Source organism: Phascolarctos cinereus, unplaced genomic scaffold, assembly GCF_003287225.1.
Source record: "Phascolarctos cinereus isolate Bilbo 61053 unplaced genomic scaffold, phaCin_HiC Scaffold_5;HRSCAF=322, whole genome shotgun sequence".
In the NCBI taxonomy this organism is placed as follows: Eukaryota; Metazoa; Chordata; class Mammalia; order Diprotodontia; family Phascolarctidae; genus Phascolarctos; species Phascolarctos cinereus.
In genome coordinates this window covers 385688559-385715860 of record NW_027555958.1, presented here as the reverse complement: position 1 = coordinate 385715860, position 27302 = coordinate 385688559, and the positions used below count along the sequence as shown (strand labels likewise).

General features: G+C 34.2%; 1 protein-coding gene across 6 annotated transcripts in view; it reads left to right on the top strand.

Moving 5' to 3' along the window:
• NEK7 (NIMA related kinase 7) overlaps nucleotides 1-27302 on the top strand; it is a 200627-nt gene that overhangs the window by 124792 nt on the left and 48533 nt on the right. For all 6 annotated transcript variants that reach the window (XM_020971723.2, XM_020971721.2, XM_020971725.2 and 3 more), the window contains 2 exons: nucleotides 8649-8757; nucleotides 9714-9821. In XM_020971723.2, coding sequence (XP_020827382.1) covers nucleotides 8649-8757; nucleotides 9714-9821 — 217 coding nt within the window. The remainder of the gene's footprint in view (nucleotides 1-8648; nucleotides 8758-9713; nucleotides 9822-27302) is intronic.

Below are 27302 nucleotides of genomic sequence, written 5' to 3'. Positions count from 1 at the left end.
TCATGTTGGAAGTATAGTAGCCGTTCACATGCCTGATGCCAGTATTGATTGGAATGGAGCTTTAATCTGTTCCATTTTTATGATATGGGCCTATGTGCCCTCCTCATGTAGCTTGATGATGCCAACAGGGAGTTCATCATATTTGTTCCATAGTATTACAGCTGAGAACTTAGCCCTCTACTATAGCTTAGAACTGAACCCAAGTGATCTACCAGCTTCAGCCTCCCCCAGTAGCAGGAATTACAGGTGTGTACTATCATGATTGTCGTTCCTTCCACTTTTTAAAGAAGCACATCCAGTACTATGATGAGACTAAGTGTGGTAGCTTCGATGTCCTTAATGGCGAAAAAAATAATTGCTATAAAAAGCTTTAAGATCTTTTTGGTCTTTCATGTATTTGTTGTCTTCTGATTTCATTTAATTAGCTGAATATCTTGACAAGACTTCTTTCTTGATATTATTGATATAATAGAGAAGAAACATAAGGATCATGTAATAGTAGAGAATGATAGTAGATATTTAACATTTAAAAGAAAAAACAATAAATTGCTGGATTTTGAAGGGTATAGTTTCATTACTTTAATGGGAGTCTCACTTATAAATAATTATGTATCAAGATAATATATATAATGTCCTCCCTCAAATCTTTGACTTAGTTGAGCTAAGAGAGGAAACAAAGCCGCTACTCTGTATTCCTGAATTAAAGCATGCATAACATTGCCTCAGAGATCTTATATAAGTAAATAATTAATTGGTTTAGAGGCTACTGACAGATATAATTTAGTAATTCATAGTTGTTCATTCATAGTAATTCATTCTGTATTTCTCCCATTGGGGACATACTTAGGGACCACACTTCTTAAAAGTACTTCCCCCCTCCCCAAAAAAAAGTACTTGGGAGAAATAAGTGTTGGGAGAAAATCTCTAACTTCATATCACATAGTTCATTTTAACCATAAATTCAAAATCTAAACAAAACAAAGTTTTTTAAATGTTGACCTTTGTTTACAGAAATATTTTGCCTTATGCCATGACTGTTTTTATTATTCCTTAAAAGAGGTAATGGAGTAAAAATAAAATCTTTTTTAAACCTTAAGGCTCTCTATAAATTTAAGAAATTATTAAACTCATAAGGGCCATATTTTATTACTTTTGTAATTGTGTCACAAGTGCTGTTCATTGAAGACTAGGAGAAGGGAGAAAAGGATTTCAGATTGGTAATGGAACAAGTATTTTGATGTGAAAGTAGCCCAGAAATTGTGTGAAAGTGCATTCAGGAAATTAAAAAAAAATTCTAAAGGTATTTTAGAGCACTACATTTTATAAAAATCATTCAGTCATTCATAATGCAGAGTCAAAGTTTAAGAGGTATGAAATAGAATCAGATTCATATGTGTGTGTGTGTGTGTGTATTATATATATATATATATATATACACACACATGTATGTTTTAATTCTTTTGGTGTGTCATGTTGTTTTTTAAAGTACATTCTGATAAAACACACATTAAAGAATTTGAACCCATATGCAGTAAATATCTTTTAAGGGAAAGCTCACAAGTTACTGTGGAATCAGTCAATAGTCAATAAAAAATATTAAATTATGTGCCATGCAGTATGCTAAGTGCTGGGGATGCAAATATGAAAAAGACAGTCCCTGACTTCAAAGAGTTTATAATCTAGTAGAAGAAGATAACACACAAAAGAAAGCTGAAGATGGGAGGAAGGGGAAAAGATACTGGGCTTGGGGGCTTTATGAAGTCAAAGAAATCCAGAATGAGTACAGCCAGGTTAGAAATGAGGAGATATCTGAGGCCATCTTTTTTTTTTTTGCATTAAGGAGATTAATATGTTTTTCTTAAGCTGTCATTTTCAGTGAAACATGTAACAGAAATAATTATAAGGGACATTTATTGTTTTTCAGACTATTATCATAAATCCAGGTTACTGATTAAGGTGTTATGTTCTTAGTCTAAATAGATTACATAGAAGGTATCCACTTATGGAATTCACTTTTTAATCTTTTCTAGTTATAAGGTAAAATGTACATTTATAACTTCATTATTTATATCTTTCTTTAGTTCTAATTAGTTGATAATAGAGTGGCATAAAACTTTGTTTTGATGAATTCATGTAATTTCATTCTGTGATAATGATATATGTCTTTGTGATGGTGGAGGAACTTGTGTTTGGTGTTTTGAGAAATATTTTCTCTTCATAAAGAAAGGGGATATATTGTCCAAAGTTTTCTGGTATGTTTGATAAGGAAATGTTAGTCAAAGAGATACTTTTTAAGAGTACGTCTTCCTTACCATTTTTCATTTAACAATCTCCTACCTCCCTTTGCCTCTGTAATGTTTGTACTTCTCCTGTGTTTTAGAACACTGCATTTTATAAATGTATACTTTTTAAAGAAAATATGTTACAGTGTATATTATGTTATTATTACACAATGTAGTTGTCATTTGTGGCATATTTGTGTATTCATTTTGTCTCTCATACTAGAGTATAAACTTCTGGAGCGCCAAAGTTTGTGTCTCGGCATACAGTAAAGTATTCTCTTGAGGCGGATAGTCTGGGTGGTGAAAAACTTTTGGAAACCATACTGAATGAAGATCAGTTTCAGAAAATGAGGACATTTAGCCTGAGGAAGAAAAGCTTAGAGAATGCCAGGTAGCCACATTCAAGTATTTTATGGACAATTGTTATATAGAAGTAAGATTAGATTTGTTTTTCCTGACTCTAGGGAACAGAACTAGGAGCTGTGGGAGGCAATTGCTGAGGTAGATTTCAACTGTGAGGAAAAGCTTCTTAAAAATTAGAGCTCTCCAAAAGGCAAGTCGACCTCTATGAATTCCCTATCACTAGAGATCTTTAAATGGAGGCTGGGTAGCCAATTGCCAGTGATACTGCACAGGTTTTTTTATCTTCATATTTGCAGTATCTAGCACTGGGGATTTGCCCATGATGTTGTCTTAATCAATGCTGACTTAAATTGAGTTCACTAGCTGAATTAGCCACATGGCAATGCTTTCCAACTAGAATTCAGTACAAGGCTTCTGTGTTTTGTTTTATTTTGTTTTGTTAGTTTGTTTTTCCAATGAAGGTATATCTTTAAGGGTAAAAGGTTCTTCTTGACTTAAAAGGGCATAGGATTTTTATCATTAAAAGCTTAACTTGTTAACCAAAAGATTCTAATTACCTAGTATGTACCTCAGGAGAACATGTGGTGGTTTTTATGAGTCAGCAGTGATCTGTCCCATTATTCTTGAATTCATGATAAAGTTTCCAAGGACGCAAGTGAGATGAATTCTTCCTGTAAGTATAGCCTCATATAGTCATCCATTTTTAGAACTGGAAGATATTTTTAACTCATTCCCTCTTGGTAATTGTTGGGGTGCTTGGGTGCTTATGATTGGGTGTCTATGTTTGGGTGCTTGTACTTGGGCCGCAATTTCTCCCTAGCCTCAGAAACACTGTCCCTTGATAATCATTTGAGATTAATTGAGCCCCAATAAGCGCCAAAAAACCTAAATTAATCTTTTCCTCTCTGAGTGGACTAAAAATACCCCTTCCTGTGTCAGCAAATTCCAGTACCAGATAATGCTGATCAGTATTCTTCCTGTTTGTTATCACTGGACCCAGGATGTCTGGGAGCAGATACTCTCTTGAATAATGGGACTTTTCTTATCTTGAGTTTCAATTGAGAACTGACCACTCCATAACCTCTCCCTAATCCCACCCTGAATCCCCTAGTTAGCATATTTGACTTATGTTTTATAGCATTTTATCCCATATAAACTTTACCTGTACCTCTCTAAGGTTTCAGGATCCTTAAGAATCCTTGCCCGCTGAAAAGTGTAACAATAAATCTTTGCCACCTTGAGTTAAAGAATGCTTGAGTCTGTGAATTCATTCCAGACGACCTGCCCTGTACTCTGGTTTTTGAGGGGTCACAACCTCTCAACCTCTCAGCCCGCAACAGTAATAAGGAAACTGAGGCCTTATAGTGGACAAGATCTAACAACTAATTAGTGACAAAACCAAGACTAGAGAACCCAGGCTTTCTAGAAAGTTCTTTAAAAATATTAAGAAAATATATATTACAATGTTCCATTCAGGAACTGACTCCCCATTTTTAACCTGAATCTGTTTTTCTTTTAATGGCCTCAACAGAAATGGCTAATAGTTAGTGATCATTCAATGTATGAGAATAATTCATGTGTTAGAAAGTCTTTTCAACCTCTTCATGTTGCGGATATCAGTTAATATAGGTATCTAGCATGTTATATTGGAAATGAATTTTAAAATCTAATACAGAAATATTATATAGTGTTCATTTTAAGATTTACAAGGAATAAGATGCAAAAAAAGGTGCCGATGTAAGCCTTATATAGCACTGTCTTTCCAATTTTTTATTATCTTTTCCCTTAGATTTCTAAAACTTCTCTCCACTTTTCTTAGGCAGAAATAAACTGAGTAAAATTCTGTGCTAAAGATTTGATCTGTTCCAGTAGAAACATTACTTTCCAGCTAAGACCTAGATGGCTCTGGAGGAGAAAGTGAAGCTGCTGACTTCACACAGCCCTCCCTCACTCAGATATAATCCACTTGCAAGTCATGGCATCACCTTCCTGATGTCATGGTCCTCTTTGAGAATGAAGGACAAACAATAACAACTTAATGCTAATATCATGAATATTGATTACAATTAAAAGTTTAAAATTCATTTTCTGTTCATTCTCTGTGGATTGATTATTTTCCTGGTTAATAAAGTTATCAATTCTTATAAAAATTCTTTTCCATGAAGTGAATGCTAGAATTGCATATGACAGTAAAACTTGGAAAAGTGTGATTATATTTTAGAGTTGTGTTGTGTAAGTGACTGAGGGACTAGGTTCATAGAATTGCTAGAACCAGGTTAATAGTAGTATTTAGAGCTTAGAATCTTGTTATCCAGGCAGATAAATAGTGAGTATTTTGATTGTGTATTTGGAAACTTGAAAAATACATTTCCCCTCCCAAGAATTTTGAATGGAAGAAGCTTACAACAGTTAACGTTTTTTATTAAGACAATTTATTTAGTTGATATTTGTATTCCATATAATATACTCTGGTCACTTTTTAAACTTAAATGATAATACTACTTATAGAATGAAATCTGCTATCATAAGGTATTTCAAATGAACTATAATGATACAGTATTCTTATTCTGTTACTTTTTTTTTGGTACAATAGTGTTGGTAGCAAATGTTGAAAATATGCAAGAAAAGACATCTCTGCATTCACGTGACCCACTTTTTTGATTATCAGAACATGACTTTTAAAAAACACACCAAATAATCAGTATTTATTAAACACCTGATTGGCAGCCATTGTGACAGGCTCAAGATATACAAAAACAAAGAATGAAATAGGATTCAGTTGTAATAATGTTATTTGTAGTTTTGATACTTCCATGGACGTTCTTACTACCTCTCTTATTCAGAGGGTCTCAAACAAATATGAAATATTATTTTGACATGCAAATTTGAGTATTTGGGCATTACTTATAGCAACTAAATCAAACACATCTGACTTAATTCTGCATTCAGTAGATAACAATTTTATCAGTGTAATGATTCAGTCATCTTCTCTAAGTATTGACTTATAATTTTTTAAAATTTCTGTTATCTAACAGATTAGCTATCTAGATGTATATATTTATGAATATAACATGGAATAGGATTTTGTCATTCTAATTTGTGTCATTTTGCTAGAAAAATTGCCTTTCATGCCTATACTATCAAATATGTTGATCTAGAAAGCCTTTTTTTCACACTTCAACTGATATATAAAATTTGCTATTTTATCAGGCTTAATATAATTTTATGAATAATGCAAATAGATTATTTTTTTCCTTTCTATTATTATTATGTTCTTTGCCCTCTTCCTAAGAGGTAGCCAACAGTGCCACCATCAGAAACAGTTAGGCTTTCTTATTGTGTTAGGTATTCTCATAAGTAAAAGTCCTGAAAGACTCATCAGTGTGCCATGACTGTAACATCACATTTTATGCTTATTGTAAGTAGCTACTTATAAATATTATCTGTTTAATATGACAATAGATAATGATGCCGTAGTGAAATTAAATTTTAAAATGTTTTACCTGTGAAACTAAATGCAAAAGTGAAACCCATTTTCTCCTTAAATTTTTGAGTAATCAAGTCCTGTATTATTATTTCTTAAGAGCTACTAATTTGTGCAACAATCCTTTCCAAATTATTCTTCCTTACCTTGATTATGCTTAATATGCTTAATGTCAGTGGTTATTTTCTTTTGTCTTATATATTTTCACAAGAAGCAGTCCTCAAAAAAAAGAAAAGGAAAAAAATTAGCCAAGTGATAACTTATCCCTTTCATAATGTAGTATTCATTGAAAACTCATTATGAGTTTCCTAAATAGTAAAAAGTCATTTTTATGTCCATATTCAAAATTTAATATTTATTTACTAAGTGACTCAAGCTCTTATTTGTTACCTTAATTTGAATTTTTAAAAATAATTTTAATATCTGTGACAATTTGTTGAATGTTCAAGTGTCCTTGTGTACAGATTTCAAGTTTTCAGTAATTGCAGAATATTTCCTCTCCCTTCCTCTCTCTCCCTAACATTAATATAAAAATGTTGCTTATGGAAACATTTCTATGAATTTCTAATTTCAAAATGTTGAAGTTGTGGAAACTTGCTGAAATTATTTCAACTCCTTGTTTGTACATGTTATATTGGGAAGAAATGAAAACAGTAAAGAAAAATGCAGAAATATTATGCATTATTCTTTTTAAGATTTATAAGAAACAGATGCAGAAAAGATGCCTATTTCAGGCATTTTGTGGGTAGGCACTTTTTCAGTATCATTTGTACTTCAAGTTGTTTACAACGTTGAAGGTTTTTTGTAAACTGCAATGTTAGTATAATTATGATAATTTAGAAATCTATATTAAAGCACAAAAGTGTGCTTTCATGCCCCTATACTTACATGATATTGTGTATTTATTTTTAAATGAAAAGAAACCTGGTCTCCATCTTCCTGTTGACATCAAACAGTCCTCTGATATGCTAATTCTGCTATGGGGAGAACCCATACATAGGATTTATTTGGATTCATTCCAAGTCTGAGTGAAAATAATATGTAAAGAAATGATTTTGCAGTATTGCCTCATTTGAATGAAAACTGATGTTAAAATATTCTGGAATTAAAAGTAGTCAGAATAGAAAACCTGACATGTAATTTTCTAATATTTTAATAATACTTTATGTTGCCTAGAAATCATTTCTATTGCTGTTTGACTCCAGAAATTTTTTCATCAGTATTACTATTGTCTTCATCAACTTACGTAACATTATTGGTTATTATAACATTTTGGTGATGTAGCATGTCATTTGAGTATTTGATAAAAGTGAATTTTATTAAGATAGCTGATAGGGTCTTTTAAACAATGGAAAAACTAATAAAAATTAATCTGGGTCATTTGTCTTCCTTTACATATTTTTCTTTGGTTTCTCTGAGTCCTCAGTCAAACAAAAATAATGCTATATTTTCCCATATAAAAGGTGGATAACCAGTACATATCCCAGTAATGATTTTCATTTCAACCTGCCCTCCACTGGTAACACTGCAGAAAAACTGACAAAATTGCTTATTCTTAAAATCCCTGATATTTAGGGTCTCAGTATTAAATAACAAACAACTATATAGCATTTCAGGCTTTATAACATATGGAATATGTAGAGGTTACACATGTATATTGTCAAATTTAACTTTAAATTTTGTAGTCCTTTTGATGGATGAATGAGTTTTTAAAGGGACAAAAATGGGCATTGGCTAAGTCCATGTGAAAACATTTTAATAAGTGAGAGTCAGTGTTTTAATGTCTAAAACAATTTTCCTATATAATCAGTTTTAATAAGTTATAAATCTCACATTAATTTCAGAATTATTATTTTCTTCTCTTGTAAAATGATTGAAAAATAGCCTAGAGAGCTCAATTTTGTAAAATCTACATTTCCTGATTTTAAAAATGTTTATGATATGCTGATATTTTAAGTTGCTTCACCTGACTTTGGAGTGAAGTTTTTAGATATGATTTAGTAAGACTCAAGTTGTAGGTATATGTTTTTTGTATCAAATATTTATAGTAGGAATATTCATATAAACCGAATTCTTGTAAATAGAATTATATTTTAGAAGCACACATTAGAATTCATTATTAAAGGAGTCCTGTATTTGTAATGAGAATAGTTTCATAATGCAAATGATCACTTCTAATTTATGATTTAGATTTTTTTTTGTAGAATGAGGCAGACTGTAAATGTATAAGATGTAAGTGATATCTGCAAGATATCATTTGATTGTGTAGCAACTAACAGTATTCCTAGCATTACCTGGATTAGTATATTAATTAAGTAGGGAGGAAATTGAGTTGACATATCAAGTAAAATTCTTGTAAATATGTCAATAAGTAAAGTGTTCTAAAGAGCTACTTTAGTTTTTGTGGTAAAATACTATCTCTGATTTGGTGACCATTTTTTGCATTGTGTAAAATTAAGTTCCAAGAATTGAATTTTGAGAAATTTTCATTATTCTTTTCTATTCTATTTGTTTTATAGCATTTTAAGAAACAAAAAAGATTGATTCCTGAAAGGACAGTTTGGAAGTACTTTGTTCAGCTCTGCAGTGCATTGGAACATATGCATTCCCGGCGAGTTATGCATAGAGGTATATGAAAATTTTGCATGTTTGAGATAGATGCTTGGCAGTTGAGGGATAAATTATGTCAAGCTTAAATGAAAGAGAATAATTTTTGGTGGGTAATTATTTTCCAGATACTATAATTTTGTTAGAATATAATTACTCGTAACAAAAGTAGTTTGGGTTTACGTAAAAATAAAAACAGCGTTGCAGATTTTTCACTCTTCAAAGCATTTTATTGTTTTAAGTAATTTGTTAAATCAGGAAGAGAACAATATTAAGAGATGAGGAACTAAAGAAAGAAATGTTATATGTGAGAAAATGAATATTTTATTAAATGAACCATGTTTATTACAGCAGCCTAAACATTTAGGTATTAGTATTCAATCTTAGAGTGCTGATAATGTTGTATTGTTGGCCAGAGACTAAGATTTTCCCCCATCATTAAGTGGTTAAATCATAGACTTTGGAAAGAAATCATGCATTTTGTTTGAGTGTTTTAGAGTTGTAGTTTCTGAAGTAGCCCAAGTTTAATTTTAAAATTATCATATGTAGTAAAAATGAACATTCTTATTTTAAGTAGTGTTGGTAAGTTAAAAAATAGAAGAATGGGCAACATTCTGCGAGGTCTGATTTTCTGTTTAGAAAACAGAACTGTAGTTTGAACAAAAGCTAGTAACATATTAAAATTGTCTCATTTATATTTATTGCTCCAATGCATGTTTATTTTGTGTTTTTATCAGCTCATATGAGTACCGAGAGAATTTAAAAATGTCAGTTTAGGTCATTTTTAAAAAATGTCTGAATATAACAAGAAAATTATTTAAAATTCTGAAACCTATTTTTCTAGTAAGGTACATTTAGTAAGAATATTTGCATTCTTTCCTCTAAGTCCTCCCCCGAAAAAAAGGTTTTCAAAACTTCTCCCTTCAAAAATTCTCTTAACTCTTTCCTGATGATTTTTTTATTTATTTATTTTACAGATATAAAACCAGCTAATGTATTCATTACAGCCACAGGAGTAGTAAAACTTGGAGATCTTGGACTGGGCCGATTTTTCAGCTCTAAAACCACAGCTGCACATTCTTTAGGTAGGAATTGTTAAATAATTTCAAACTAATATTTTATCGCATATAAAAAATCATATGCATAAATATTGATGTAGTTTCTTTGCAGGTGCCAGATAAAATCATTTTTAAAATTAAGTCATCAATTTCATGAAGATACTAAAAGTTGTCAGTGGGAGATTTACTGTCTGTTTCAATAGAATAGTTTAATATTGTTTCCTTGACCTCAGTAATTTTGGTAGATAATGTCTGGCAAGAGCACGTCTGGTTTTTCTATTACCATAGAGTATTCGTTTTATAATAGTATAATGAGAACTAATGAATCAGCTGCTTTCCTGGTGAGGACTGCAGTCTCTCTGGAAAAATACCGTAACAGTTTGTAAATGTTTATTTATAATGGGAAAGTATATGAAGGTGATGAATATATTGAGGAGATGATTTTTTTTAAAGATTATGGATCATTAACAAAATATTTTTTACAAATTATAAATCATAAAATTTTAGCATCTCAGAAATATATTCTCATTTTTTGTTCAGAATAGAATTTAATATAGGTTTTCAAACGTTAAGAATAGGAAGAAAATACTATTTGACATGAAAGCAATTTAATAATTACTAGGTAGAATAAATGATTTTAAATTGGGTACCATAGTAAAGTCTTGTGAATTCTCTTAAAGCCCTTAAAATATTTTTTTTCTTTTACATGCTTTAAGAACTAGCTATTAGTAGAGAAAATGGGTAAAAGTTCAATTATGAGAATATAAGTAATTTTTCAGGCTTAGTAATGACCCTGTAGCTTCATACTTAGACTATGTATTATTTTTTCTTTTGAGATAAGGGGTAAATTTAGTTTGTAAACTTGACATTCAATTTTTTGGTATTGAAAAAACAGTTTTAGTGTATTAAAAATAAAATTATTAAAATTAGAATATCAAAATTTATAATCAGATAAGAAATAGAATAAGATTAGAATTGGGCTGATTGATTTACACCTGGACAAGAACTCATCTAGTCCACAATCTTGTTTTACAAGTAAGGGAATTAAGGCTGAGATGTTTAGTAATATTCCAGAAGTATACAGATAATAAGTAGCAGAGCTGAGATTTGAGCCTAGGTTCTCTGATTTCAAATCAGACATGTTTTTCACTACACCATATTGTCTTTACAGTATAATGAATATATGCGTTCCCCCCCCAAAGAGAGATGGTAAGGACCAAATGAAGTAACAGGTGGCAGTGTTTTGAAAAGTGTTAAGCAGGATGCAGTGGCAGGATGATATTCTTATTTCTTACTTTGGCTCTTTTATATTTACTTTTATTGGGAAATTGGAAAAATTCCAAACCCTAATAGGGAATTAAGTAAGAATATTCACAGGAAGACAAGAGAGAACCTCACGGTGTTTATCTAATATTAGTAATAGTTAATTACATAAATTTAACAGCACTAAAAATAAATCCTCCTTTTTTGGAAAGTCACAACTTCAGTCATAAAATGCAAAGATTGGAAAGCAAAAGGAGGCCACATAGATAATCTTATGGCAATTCAATAGGATGGCATTTTGAATTTTTGCATTAAAAGAAAATGATTATATAATTTGTTCTAGAGCAACGTTAGCATATCTTTTCAGAATATACCTTTCTCACTAGCAAATTGGGTTTAATAGTTAATATTATTGTTATAAAGGCAAATTTTTGTGTTTTCTCTTAAATAACATATGCAGGGGGAAAAAACTGCTTATCTCAGAACTATTAGCTCTAGAAAGAATACAAATTGTTACATTTTTTTCATCTTCTGAATTGCTCAAGACCTTTGAAAACTTTAGTCATTCCAGTCTAAAGCATCATAACTAACACATTCGTAAGCAGTAAACCTCTCCCATTATAGTCATGTATTTTGACAAATTCTAAATATCAGATTTTGTTGATAGCCATTGAAAATAGGAAATATATTCATTTCAAAACTATTAACGTGGGCTTTTTTTTTTCGAGATAGATGACTAAAGCACAGATTCAAATAAAGGTATAGCTTTATACTTTTGAGTAGTGTGCTGAATTGTGTCAAAATCTGTCAATTCCTTTAAAATTATCTTGGAGCTGATTGACAAATGCTAAATACCAAGGTTTTGCTTTACTTTAAACAAAAATCTTAGATCATTATTAAAAATAATTCATATCTTCTCTTGAGAACATGAAAGTTTTACAAATTATAATTTTAGTATTTCAGTGAGTTATTTCTTAGGTACATCTACTGAGATGTACTTTTTCACTTATATATTTCCTCAGGAAATATTCTTAATAGATTTAGTTTTGTCAAGAGTACTCACACAAATTCCTGGTGGCGTAATAAAAACAGTCAAGATTCTATCACCAAACGTGTTATCACAGAACCCCATATAGGAAAGGAGCCTCAGAGGCTGTCTACAGCACAACCGTTACATGAATAGAAATCCCCTCTATGTCATCCCAACAGGTGGTCATGCAGTCTTCACTGGAAGATTTCCAGTGAGGGACAAACAATTGCCTCCTGAGGCATCAAATTCCACTTTTGATTACCTGTAATTGTTAGAAGGTTTTCTTGTACTTTAATCAATCATTGAATAAGCATATTAAGCATTTACTAATGTGTCAGGAACTATAAATAGGAATTGATTATGTAAAGATAAATATTTATTCAGCTCTACAAATTGTCTAAAAATATTTTAATTGAGGTTTTGTCCACATGTTAACTTTTCATTCATTTTTGAAGTCTCATTATATAACTATAAAATTAGCATGACACCACAGTCTCTTTGATTTCCCTTTCCCTGCAGATGATAGGTTAAACTATAGTTAGGACTGAAATGGTTTTTTTGCTTTTTGTATAGACCTGGTTGAATAATCCCTTCTAGCAGATTGTGGTTAAAAACAAAACAGGAATTTGTTATATTAATAAATCTGTGAGTTTTAAGACAGTGTGATTAAGAAAGTATATTATACATCACAAACAAGTAAGCAGCACATATGTATATTAGAAGCATATTGTATAAATACTGATCTGTAGACTACGTTGCTCTCACCATTCAGTTGTAGTCAGCAAGTTGTGGTCAAGGACAATATATAAAACAGAACAAGGCAGTACCTGGGAAGGTCATGACAGTCTATAGTACCTTGGAAGGTCATGACAGTCATTAGGATGCAGTATTGTTGATCTTGCTTTATCTGAATACTCTTTATAACAAGAGTTCTTTAAAAGTAGGATTTTACAGTCACATACATATATATAACTTGAGATTTCAAGAAAAGCATTTGTTCATATTGTGCTGGAAAATCTGCTCTCCCACCATCAGTAGAATATAAACTCCTTGAAGATTGGGATTATTTTATTAGCAAGCATTGCTCTCTTTTTTGCTACTCTGCTACTGTCACTTCAGATGCAGATGAAAGAGGCCATACAGCACTGAGAGCCATTTCGAATTTTATTTTTGTTTGATTAATTGGCCATGGATTGATTATGGCCACAAAATTCATCACCAAATAAATACCCTGCTAGAAGTTAAGAATTTCCCAAAGGGTAGTGAAGAGGGATTCACTGTTGGGAGTGAGCCGACTATAACATTATAAATAAGTGATTTCACATTGGAAGTCATGTAAAAGATGGTATCAAAGAAATCTGTGATAGGAAAAAAAACATGGCTTGGTCACATATCTAGAATTTAGGATAATCAATAAACAGCCCACGTGCTCCATTAGTATCTTAATAATGTGAAAAGTGCTCAAGGAAGGCCCTTAGTATGTTAAGTTGTCCCCTATAAATGAATGAATCAATCATCATTACTTTGTGTAAGGCACTATACTAAGTACTGCAAATGCAAATGGAAAAAAAGTTAAGACAGTCTCTGATTTGAAGGAGTCACATGCTGTTTGGGGGATGGAGTGAGGAAGACCATATATAGGACAGATTTCAGTTGCAAGTCTGATAGAAAGGCCCAGTTGGATCTTAGAGTACTGCAGCATAGCAGGTGGTAATTCATCTTCTTTAATATGATTTCCATTGTCAGTAAGTAAAGATTATTAAGCACCTACTATATGCCAGGTATTGTACTAAGCACTAAAGATACAAAAAGAGGCCCTGCCTTTGAGGAGCTCACAATTTAATGGGGGAGACAACAAGCAAACAAAATGATAGAAGCACGTTATATAGAGGATAAGTAAGAAACATAAGAGAGGGAAGGCACTAGGATTAAGAGAAGTTGGGAAAGCCTTCCAGTAGAAGATGGGATTTTAGTTAAGACTTGAAGAAAGCCAGGTGAGCCAGTAGGCAGAGTTGAGGAAGGAGAGCATTCCAATGGGACAAGCCAGAAAAAGATGCCAGAGCTAAGAGGAGAGTCTTGTTCGTGGAAGTCAGGAGGCCAGTGTCACTGGCAAGGAAAAAGATGTAAAACAACTGGAAAAGTAGAAGGGGGCTAAGTTATGAAGGGCTTTGAATGCCAAACAGAGCATCTTAATATTTGCCCCTGGAGGCAATAGAAAGCCACTGGAGTTTATTGAGTAGAGGAAAGGATATGATCAGACCTGAGCTTTAGGAAAATCACTTTGGTGACTGAATGGAGGATGGCTTGGAGAGAATTGAGTCAGGCAGACCCACCAGTAGGCTGTTGTGATAGTCCAGAAGAGGTGGCAGTGTGAGGGGAGAGAAAAAAGACTATTTGAGAGATGTTTCAAAGGTTTTAAATTGGCAGACCTTGGCAAGAGTTTGGATGTGGGAGGTGAGACATAGTGAGTAGTCCAGGAATTGCTAAAATTATAGCTGTTTCAGATGTTAAACTGTTTGACAGTATTGAGGACTTTAGGCTAGAAGCAAGGCCAGTGATCTGGGGGACATTTGGGCCTTACTGGCTGATAATTGTCATTTAGTTGACATTTGGTATTGTTGGTGGGAAGGATGATTGGCTGCTTCTCCCCAGACTTCTCTCTCTGATGACTTCAGGGTCTGGATTGTAAGCAGAGTGAAAGGTCAGAAACAGGGAGGGAGAAAGAAGGGGGTACTTTGACTCTGAGGACTCTTTGCCTCAGGGTTCTGCGCTGTCTCCAGCAGGGTCTGAGAGGGGCTGATAGGAGAGTGTTTGAACCATCAGGTACATTCTACCTGCTATCACACCCCAGGATTCCTTGCTGCTTCAACTAGATTGACTTCCCTGATAAGTTGATGGAAAGATGTGAATGAGAGCCTCATAGGATGGGTGTGTATGGATAGGTTTTCAGTCTGTTGGAGGAATGGCTAACATCACTGGAGATCATTGCATGTTAGATTGCCCCCCAGCATGTAGTGAGCCTTGCGTAAGTGTATGGTTTGTTTGTTGAATAAACAAAAATTAAATTTAGTTGGCGTTTTCATTTAGAACATCTAATACTAATTTGTTAATGTGGACACTTGGTGTTATTCAAAATCAAAGAATTATAGAGTTGGAAGGGTCCTTAGAGGCTATTTGGTCTATCCTGTATTGGAAAAAGAATTCCTTCTTCACAGTACTTGATGTGTAGACAGTATTTGCTTGACTACCTCTAAAACAGAGAACTTGCTATCCTGATACTTTTAGATAGCTCTAATTGTTAGCAGATTTCTCCTTATATTAAGCCTAAATCTTTTCTTTCTGCAACTTCCACCCATTGCTTCTAGTTCTTCCCTCTGGAATCAGGCAGAACAAATCTGATTCTTCTTTCCCATGACAGCTCTTCAGGTATTTGGAGACAGCTATACCTATTAAGAATAACCTCTAGGAACTTCATGTTCTCTCTCTAGATTTTCCTCACGTCTGCCAAATAAGCTTCCCAGTTTCAGTTTTATCTTTGTCACATGGGGATGGTAAAACATGATACTGTGAAAAGAGGGTTGAATTTAGAGATGTAGTATGTGGGTTTGAATCCTGACTCTGCTTCTTAGTATTTAGGTGACTTTGGGCAAATCATTTCCCTTATCCAGGCCTCAGTTTCCTTGCCTGTAAAAAGAGGGGGATAATCAAAATGGTGTCTCAGATTCCTAAGAGCTCTAACTTGAAAAGCTGAATTAAATTTCCTCTTTGGACTCTTCAGAGAATGTCAGCAATGGAAGAACTTTCCATGATCTTTTGGTCCAACCTGTATCCAAGGCATAGTCCTATCTATGGTATCCCTGAATATTGATAAGCATCGTGAAGCACAACCTGACCTAAATGTTGTTCAGAACAGAAACGGGGGAAGAAACAGGAGAAAGGTAAAGGAGAGGAAATCTGTAGTCCTTGGGTTAAATCCCACTGAGGCACCCTGAACATCAAATCAGTTATGTTTGAATGTGCAGAGAACTTTCACAGCAGAATGACTAGCCTGCAGTGCCTGGCTCTTTCCTGAACAATAGATCCAGAGGCAGCAGCATGATATAAGGGGGAAGACATAAACTCTGGAACCCAAGACCTGTGTTCAAGACTTTTCTCTGATTCTTACTAGTTGTGTGCTCATGGGCAAGTCATTAGACTTCTTTGGGCTCTGTTTTCTTACCTGTAAAATAAGGGAGTTTAAATAAATGGTCTTTGACGTCCTTTCCACCTCTCAATGCTAGAAGATCTAGATGAGGTCCTTTCTAACTCTCAATGATGGAGGGTCTAAATGAGGTCCTTTCCAGCTCTTTCTGGCTTTGCGATCTTGTGACTGTGGGTAAGCCACTTAATTTTTCTGGGCCTCAGTGCCTCATCTGTAAAATGAAGGAATTGGACTCATTGGCTCTGAGGACACTTCTAGCTCTGAATCTGTGATCCTATATTCCTAATCTTTGAATTTTGGAAACTGACTTGTGTTCCTAGAGAAAAGGTGCTGTAATAGAGAGAGAAGACTGGAGTTGGAGTCAGAAGTCTTGGTTTTGAGGCCTGCTTCCAAAACTTCCTGGTTGTTTGACCTGGGTCAAGACCTCAGTTTACTCATCTGTAACATGGACATCATATTCCTTGCCCGGCCTCCCTCAAAGGGCTTTTTTTTTTTAAACCTTTAAGGTGCTATAGAAGTGTGAGCTGTTGTTAGAAGCATGGTTGCTATTGTTCTTTGGAAATGGTAGGCCTAAGGGCAACCCTGACCAATTGTTAATCTAGGAGCCTCAAAGTGGGTAAGTGGAGTAGGGGGGTGGTGTTAAGTGCATGTAATCAAACAGTTCTGGGACTGGACAATGCCTGCTCTGCCCTGTGGTGGGAAACATTCTGGGATGATAATGAGGAGTGACTACAAAAGGTGTGACTTGTCAAACCAGTTTATCAGACATCCAGAACAAAGCATCTCTCATTTGGAGTTAAGGTTTTTTTGATCTAGTCAGGTCTGGAAATTTGAAGAATCCAGATGAATGGCTGTGACATGGTGACACTGAGCGGAGAGACTACTGTTACTATAGTCAGAAGCAAGAAGAATCAGAGGCCCTAAGTGGGCTGTTTTAAGCTGTCCTATCTTCAGTGGGAGATCTGTGGGTGTTGGAGGAAAGGAAAGGAAGACAGCCAAGGGAGTCATAGGCTTTAGAGCTTTCCAGGAACCTTAAAACCACTTAAGGCCTGTGGAAAGAAAGTTCTTTGCTGTAGGTACTAAGTGGCAGAACTGGGATTCAAAAACAGGTTTTCTGCCACCAAGTCTAGGTTTGAAAAAAATGTAGGATTACTGTCACAAATTTAAAGCTGGAAAAGACTTCAGAAATCATCCATTCATGGATTCAAGCTAGAAGGGAGAACCTTACAGGTCATTGAATTTAACTCCATCATTTTTATAGCTGAGGAAACTGAGTCTCAGAGAGATTCAATGAATTGCCCAGGTTTACACAGTTAGTGAATTTTATCAGAGGCAAGATTCAAATTCCCATCTTCTCATTCCTAAGTCTAACCCTCTCTATACTGTCTATCATTTTCTAGATGAGGAGACATCACTCTAGAAAAATTAAGTGGAGATAGTGCTAGTCTTGGGAAGTCAAGAGGACCAGATTTCAAATCCTGCTGACCTGTGTGACCATGAACAAACCTTTCTCATTCTAGAAATGTTACTTGGAAAAAAATAAAATACATTCAAGGACAGACAATACAAGTCAGTTATTGTCTTTGCTTTTCTCTTGTTCTTAAAATAATTGAAAGTTTAGTGTGAATGTCCTTGCAGAATAATTGGCAATTAAACTATTTGATAAAAGCAAAAAATATTGAACTCTAAGTTGTGACATACTTAAAAGCTTTGGCTAATTGAATTTAGCAAAAATCCTAGATGAAATTATCAAGAGAAATTATAGTTTAGATAAATCTGTGAAAAACTGTGATGTAATAATTATTCAGTCCATTTTACAGGATTTAGAAAGAGATTAGAAATTCTAGTATTATTTTATGCTAGCTATAAGATATTTTTATTGTGATAACTGTCCTTATTATATACCACCTTACTGGTATACATATTTCACTTTTAAAACAGATCTCCAAACCTGTTTCTAAAAGTAAAGTCTTTTTTCTTTTTTTTTTCTTTTTTGAAAAGTGGTTTCCTTTATGACAGTCTTTATTGCCCAAAGATATGACAATTAGACATTTCAGTATATATTGATACATGTTCAGATTTAGTCAAAGAAAAATGTGCATTTATTACTTTAGCAAATTCTAATTTATAGTCAGGAAGAAAGTATCTTTTCTGTATACCATAAGCAAAATAACTGAAGGGATTCTGACGATGATTCTGCAGATTGTGAAGTGAATTCAAATTAAATTAACAATAAATGGTCTTTATTTTTTCATTCTTAAGCAATATAGATAGTAATTTAATGCCAAATGTAATAATAAAAATGAAATGAGATTTTAATAAATTTATTATACTTATAATGCTATTTGATGGCATATTTAAAATATAAAAACACTATTCAGTGCAAGTTAGTATCCTCAAAATACAAATCAGTACTTTTTGCCAGTTTTAGATATTGGCTTATCTGGTTGATGATGAGGCATGCAAAACTTTTTTTTTTAGTTGAATGTCTATAAAATGAGATTTTCCATTCAGTATTTAATGTCTTTCTCAAAAGAGCTGTCACTTTGTATTCTATATTCTATTCTTTGATAATTCCTGTTTCTCTGTGGTATAGACATGGCAGAGTAGCATAGGCATTGGGGAAGAGTAGAAGTGTCCCAAAAGTTCAACATGTTCAAAACTGAAATCCTTAACTTTTCTTTAAGACCTTCCCCTCTTTCTCACTTTACTGTTACTGTTAAGGGCATCCCTCTTCTCCCAATCATCCAGGCTTTACAACCTGTGTATCATTCTTGAGGCCTCACTGTCTGTCCTCTGTTTCATTTTCCTCCCACCCCCATTCCATCCAATCAGTTGTCAGATCTTGTTGATTCTATCTTCTTAACATTTACCCCCTTCTCTCCTCTGACACCACTCTAGGCAGGCTTCATCATCTAATGCTTAGCACAATGTCTCACGTAGTAGGTGTTTGACTTGGCATTAGAAAGGGAGCAGGGGAAAGGTGTTTGACTCTAGTTTGGACAAATATGTGAAAAACTCATGTAATAATCATTTGGCTCATTTTATAGGATTTGGAAACATAGATTAGAAATTCTGTCATTAAAATTTGTTGGCTACAAGACATTTTTATTGTGATAACTACTATCTTTATTATACCACATTACTGGCATACATATTTCACTTTTTAAAGTAGTTTTCGAAACCTATTTCTAAAGATTAAGTCCTAGAGCTTTTTTTTTGAATAATAGCACCTACCTTGTGGGGTTAGGGTTGTTGTGGATCAATATTTATAAGGTAATAATTATAAAGCATTTAATACAGTGCCTAGGACATAGTAAGTGATATGCTAATGGTAGTTATCATCATTATCATTATTATTGTACTAATGAAGTGACAAATTTAGTCCCTATTCCTTCAGTCAAGGAATAATCTACTTAGTAGAACCAAATACTGTTTATTACTTTGCCCATCCACTGTGTTTTCTAGAAGCCCTACTCTGTTTTTAACACACTCTCCTTCATCTTAGCTCTATTTCTCTCATGCATTTTACATTTTGCAAACTTTGAAATACTAAAGAAATATCAACTATTATTATTATCATCTTGTACTCATGGCAACTAGACTTGTTCTGGGAGCTATCTCATCCCTGGCCACAAAATTCTGCTGCTGGTTGTTCTTTTACTCATCCCTCCTTCCCCCTCAAAAGTAAAAAATGACAGGTGAGGTGCATACTCTTTTTGCCTTACCCTGTCGCTTCCAAATATTTTGTCCATCACTGTTGTTATAAATTTCTTATTTGAAGTTTGTTCTTTCTGTCTATATTACCCTAACCAAATCCCAGTTGCAATTTTTTTTTCCTGAACTTCAGGCCACTATCTCACTTTCTCAAGGCTTTCAGTGTTTAGATCATAGTCCTCATTCCTTCCCTAATTTCTGCTGACATCCTTATAGATGTCAGTATATTCATATTGGTATTCCTTCAAATATCTTGACATCATGCTGCATTATCCTTCTCAACTTTCTTGACCTTTATCTTCATTCTAAGGTGGGATGCCCATGGGGATAGTGGCTTTACTGTAGGTCTTAACTATTACCCAAAACTATGCTACCTTTCTTAATCTTGAACTCTGAAATTATTCTCTCTAATAAAAATCTCCTCGAGAGGAAACCTACTTCTTCCCAAAGCTCCTGTTCTTCTTTAAGATACCTCCAGATATTTTAGGAAGTTTTCCCTTACATCTAAATTTGTCTTTCCATAATGCCCTCTTTTTGTTCCTACTTATGTACCCTGTGGCTAAGCAAAACAAATCTAATATCTCTTCTAAAAATATGTAGTTTCCCTGAGAGAAAAATCCCTAGTCCTTTCAGTTGAATCCTCTTTTAGGATGTTCCTAAGTAATTTCATCATTCTAGTCTGCTTCTTTTAGATGAACTCCAATTTGTCTATATCTTTCCTAATATGTGGTACCCAGAATTAAACAGAGTACTTTAGATGTGGCCTAACTAGATACAGTATGGTGGAACTATCATTAACTTACTTACTCTGGACACTAAGTGTCTCTTGATGTAGCACAAATTATCACCTCTGTTGTCTGCCATGTCACACTATTGGCATATATGAGTTTTCAGTCCACTAAAACTCCCATATCTTCTTCTTCTTTTATTTTTATTTTTATTTTTATTTTTTTGCCTTTTTGCCTTTTTTGGTGAGGCAGTCGGGGTTAAATGACTTGCCCAGGGTCACACAGCTAGTAAGTGTCATGTGTCTGAGGTCAAATTTGAACTCAGGTTCTCCTGATTCCAAGGCTGGACCTCTATTTCATGCACCACCTAGCTGCCCCTCCCATATCTTCTTTGCAGGAAGTCTTAAATTGAATCACTTCTCCCCATCCTGCACTTATAGAGTTGAACTTCACATCTGTCCCAATTAAGTTTCATCTTACTTAACTTCATTAATTTTTTCTAGCCTGTCAAGATCTTTTTGACCTAGAGTCTATCATTTAGAATATTAGCTATCCCTTCAAGCTTTGTACCATCCTCCAAATTGAGAGTGTGACCTCAATCTAGCATTATTGGTAAAGGGAAGATGTCTGGAGGTACTCATATTAAGCCTAACTAAAAATCTCAAGTATTTTTTAAAGAATATTTCTTTCATCCTGTGATTGTGTAGTTGTTTTTTTAAAAAATGCAGAAGTTTGCCTTTATCCTGTTCAGTTGTTTTGTTTTACTCATTTTTTCCAACAAATATTTCTTGAGTGCCTTCTATGTATATAAAGTAGCTGATTGGGGGGAGATAATAGAAATAAATAGATAAATTTCCTGCTTTTAAAAAATCTATTATATACTAGGGGGGTTGAGGAAGGTAAGGAATAATGTAAAAATAACCATATGGCAGAATCTGAATCTATGTTCCTATGTGGTAAGTGCCATCAGAATCATAGAATCTGGGAGTTGGAGGAGACTTTATCAGTCATCTAGTCAACCTAATCAGATAGGAATGCTAGTTACAACTTACTTGGTACCTCCAAGGATGGTAATGTACTCCCTTTGAGGCAGCTTCGCTTTTAAATAGCTCTATTTGTTTGGAAGTTTTTCATGACACCGTTTTCAAATTTGCCTTTTTGCAACTTCCATTATTGTCCTCTAGAGCCAAACTGAACAAGTTTATTCCCTCTTCCACATGACACCTTCAAATACTTGAAAACAGGTATTATGTCTTTTCTGTGCCTTCTTTTCTACAGGCTAAACATGCCTGTAGTTAAAGAAGGAAATGGCCAACCACTCTAGTATCTTTACCAAGAAAACCCCAAATGGGGTCATGAGGAGTCAAACTAAAATGACTCAACAACAAAAACAACAACAATAACAACAGCCGCAATAAAAATGCCTCAAGAATCAATCCACATATGTCATGAACTCAAAGCCCTTCACCATCTTGGTTGCCCTTATCTTGATGCTCTCCAGCTTATCAATAATAAGCTTCTTAAACTCTAGGGTACAGTGAGATTGTCATTGGATCATGAATCTAGAGCTGGAAGGGATCTTAGAGGCCATTAATAAATCTAGTGTCCTTATTTTTCAGATGAGGAAACTGAGGCACTGAGAAGTTAAGTGATTTACCCAGGGTTGCAGAGCTAATTTCATAGGTGAGATTTGAATCCAAGTCTTCCTAATTACAAGTCAAGTGCCATATCCCCTAAACTATATTGTATCTGCACTGTGCCACGTGCCTTTCCTAGAATCTATGTTCCTCTTAATCTATCCCAAGATCAAATTATTTTTTTGGCTGCCATATCGTATTCCCAACTCATATTATTCTTCAGTATACTAAAACCTCTTTTTTCAGAAAAACAGAATATCCATACCTAAGTGTAAGACTATACATTTATTGCTACTGAATTTTATTTTATTAGATTCATCTCAGTGCGTTATCCTAATAAGATCCTTTTGGGTCCTGATTCTTACATTCAGTATGTTTGATGACACCCTCTCAGCTTTATGTTATCTCCATGTTTGATGAGAAGTATATGTTTTGAGAGAATGGAAACTCTCACAAAGTGCCTCTGATTTAGGCTTTGAAACATGGGTAGAATTTGAACAAGAAATACAGAGAGAACAACATTCTAAAGGATGAAGCAACATGAACAAAGGCAAGGTGTGTTCAGGGAACTTCAAGTAACCCAGTTTATATAAAATATAATAAAGCTCTATCCCTCATTAATCTATAATCCCTAACTGATATAGCCATACCCTTTAAAATGTTAAGAGGCTTATTTTCCCCCAGGTCAACCTTTGAAAAACTTCTGCACAACTCTCTCCTTGTTGGGTCTGCTTGGAGAATGATCCCTGACCTCTCATCCACTTCTTAATCAACTAACTGACCTCTAATTTCTTTGGGGGTTGGTTTTAGTCCTTTGGTGCTTTCTGTCAGGTTAGCTAACTTGCCTATACCTCTCACCACTTCCAACTACCATCCATTACCTTGGATGTACAAATTGTAGAATGAAACCTTGAGTGCCTTCTATATATATAAAGTAGCTGCTTGGGGGGAGATATACAAATAAATAGATAGATTTCCTGCTCTTAAGAAACCTATGATTTAGTAGAGGGGCATTGAGGAAGGTAAGGAATAATGCAGAAATAGCTATATGGCAGATTCTAAATCTATGTTCCTATGTGGTAAGTGCCATCAGAATCATAGAATCTGGGAGTTGGAAGAGACTTCCATCAGTCATCTAGTCCAACCTAATCAGATAGGAATCCTAGTTACAACTTACTTGGTACCTCCAAGGTTACCTGACAACATTGAAATTCTTTTCCAGTCACATTAAGTGAAGAAGTTATTACACAGAGATTTCTACAAAATGATTAAAATTTGTGAGGTAAAGGAAGTGACTAGTACTGACGAGAGCAAAAGTACAGATTCAGTCCAATTCCTTTTGTCCTCTGGAGGAAAAATTACCATATATTACGATCAATCTCTCCTTGGGAATGTCTCCCAGACATTTTTCCACCATATGAGTGTATTCCCTAAGGTGTTGCTCTTTTTCCCATCTCTAAAGCAAAAACACCTCTCCTTGATCTAATCACCTTCTCCAGTTAGGACCCAATTAAGCCAACAAGCCAAAACTTTCACTAAAACTTGGATTTCTGGAATTGCCCCTATACGTGATTTTTTTTAATCCAAAAGATATTAAATAGGTCCATCTTCCCTATGACTACATTTGATTTTTTAAGTGAATTGTGTGATTATGGGATCCAGAACTGGCTGAACAATAGTCCATATGAAAAGAAAATATTAATTTACCATGAGCTTGTTATTATAAGCCATTAGTATGACTGGGACAAATTATTTCTGCAAAATTGAATTTAATTTTTGTTGCATTATAAAAATATGTTGTCTAGTTACTTAGGATATTGACAAAACATATATGCAGAGGGAGGTGACCAGAATGGTAAGAGTCATATGTCATATGGATAATTCTTGAAGGTGTTATCAGTGGTTAGACAGGGGGAAAAAACTAGGCAGAAACATAATAGTTGCCTTTTGATGTTTAGAGGACTATCATGTCTATAGAGCATATGCATGAGCATGATTTAAAAAAATAGATATCTGAATTTTCACACTGCATTCTGTTGAGTGTACAATTCATGGTCCCCACTCTGTTTCCAAGTGTAATATATTATCTGTAAATGTATAGCACCAGAACTAATACCACTGGGTAAAAATTACATGAGACAGATTTTGACTTAATATAAAGCAAAGCATTCTCGTTTTTCCTGTAAAATACAAGTCAAGGTTCTTAGCTAAGGTTGAGAGGCAAAGGGGGAACCATGGTAGTTTTAAAAAGGGATGAAAATGTTTGAAAGAGTCTCTGTAGAGAGTTGTATAGTGAGTTAATGAGAGAGGTATAGTAGGATTGCCTAGCAGCAGTGAAAGCCCAGTTGAGGTTGTGCAACATAAATATGTAGTGGACTCAATCAGAATGGTTACATGATTTTCTCCATCTTTGTTCAGCAGCAGGCAGTAGATACAGGGAGTGGGGCAAAGCTGAGGCTTGGCAGTACTCACTCAGTGAAATGATATGAGGGCTAGGAACTCCCTTGTCATCTCATCTCATCCCTTTTAGTTTCTCTGGCTTTCTTCACCACTCATTACAAATCCTATTTTCTTCAGGAGGCCTTTTCTGGTCCTCCAACCTCCTCTCTCAGATGGCTTCTGTGTATATTTTGTAAATTCCTAGCTATTTACATGTGTTATTCCCCATTAGAATATAATCTCCTTGAGAGCAGAGACTGTTTTTGCCTTTTACTGTATCCCCAGCACTTAGCAAATTGCCTAGCACATTGTAAGTAATTAACAAATAACTGGCTTAATACAGTGCATAACTTTTAGGGTTGTATCCCAAAGAGATCATAAAAATGGGGAAAGGACTCACGTGTACAAAAATAGTTATGGGAGCTCTTTTTGTGGCAGCCAAGAATTGGAATTTGAGGGGATGCCCATCAATTGGGGAATGGCTGAACAAGTTGTGGTATATGAATGTAATGGAATAAAAGTATGTTGTCTGGTTACATAGGATATTGTGCTATAAGAAATGATGAGCAGGCTGACTTCAGAAAAACCTGGAAAGACTTGTATGGATTGATGCTGAGTAAAGTGAGCAGAGCCAGGAGAACATTGTACACAGTAACAGCCATGTTGTTTGATGACTAACTTTGATAGACTTAGCCCTTCTCAGCAATGCAAGGATCTAAGACATCTCCAAAGGTCTCATGAGAGAAAATGCTATCCACATCCAAAGAAAGAACTATGCAGTTTGAATGTAGATCGAAGCATACTATTTGCCATTTTTTTCTTGTTTTGTTTTGTTTCCTCTTTCTTGTGGTTCCTCCTATTGGTTCTAATTCTTCCTTGCAACATGACTAATGTGAAAATATGTTTAATAGGAATGTATATGTAAAGCCTGTATCAGAATGTGTGCTGTCTTGGGAGGGAGGGAAGAGGAAAAAAATTTTAAAGTCAAAAGCTTGTGGAAGTGATTGTTGATAAATCAAAATTAAAATTTTTTTTAAAAATACAGTGCATAGCATAAAATATGTACTTAATAAATGCTTACTGATTGACTGGATTTAAAAAATGGAATAGGATCACTGCTATTAAAAGATTCTGTAAATTCTTGGAAATTATTTGTGGGAAAATTATTGTAATTGTTTTAAATCCTTTTTAACTTTGAAAATGACAGGTTAGTAATGATAGTGAGAAGAGCCCTTCGCTATGATAGACAACACAATTGGAAGATATATTTTTTCTTATGTTGGTCTGAGTTTGTGACATTGCCAATAGAGCACATGCATGAGTATCATTCGAAAGTAGATATCCAAATTTTCACACTGCATTCTCTTGAGTGTACAATTTGTGATCTCCACACTATTTCCAAGTGTGATATATTATCTGATTTCAGCTTGAAAAATTATTGTTCTTGAAGCAGACATCAAACAGCTTCATTTTCTGTGCCAGGTGCCACCTGTGGTCACATGCTTGTTTTCCCCACACCTTCCACTAGCACCTTTCTTCTAGTCCATAGATGTTCCTTTGGCTTATACCCCATCATAGTTCAGTATGTTTTTTGGCCTCAAAAGGCAGCATATGTTTGCTGTCAACACTGTTAGCAACCCCCACTGTGTCTGGTTCACCACTTCTGATTTATTTTTGCCTTTCCATCTTCTCTCAACTTGTGTAATTGTACAGCATATTTTTAACCTTTGGAATAAGATTTTACCTCATTTTAAACCATGTAAATCTTACTTTGAAAACATTATTGTAAATATACTTTTTTGACATCTTAATAAAAACAGTCTGTTTCATACCATATATTATATTAGAACATTTACATTCATTATTTGTTACATTCAATGATTATTCCCTGTTTATTATATGTATAATATATGATATATTATATATAATAGATCATGCATTTATTATACTTATCCCACTGAATTATATGTACCCTTATGCTTTTAAACAAGCTATGTAATATTTAGAAAGTTTCTTAGGCTCTTAATTATAAAAGAATGAATGAATAAAATTTATGTATTAAACACTTACAGTCTGCTAAGCATTATGCTAAGCACTGGAGATACAAATACAAAAAGTGATAATCCCCTTCCCTCAAGGAACTTACATTTAATTGGGGAAAACCACAGTTACAGAGTAGTAGTGGCCAGAGAAGAGTATTTTGTCTGGGAAGTCACTGGGATAGCTAATGAAACATTAGAGCGGTCTTTGGACAAGCAGAGGTAAAGATAGGGTTGCTTTGATTACTTTTGAACCCTGGGCAAAGGACTGAAAGTGGGAGTGGGGTGAATAACAAGGCTGTGCTAAGTTACATATGTGGAGAAACAGCAGCAGTATGGAGAATGACCAGAGGGAAGGTGATGCTTGTCTCAGAGAGTTCAAAATTGCTTACTCATCCCCTTCCAGGCATGATCTAAGAGAAAGAAACAATATTTGTTATTCACTGATCTTTAG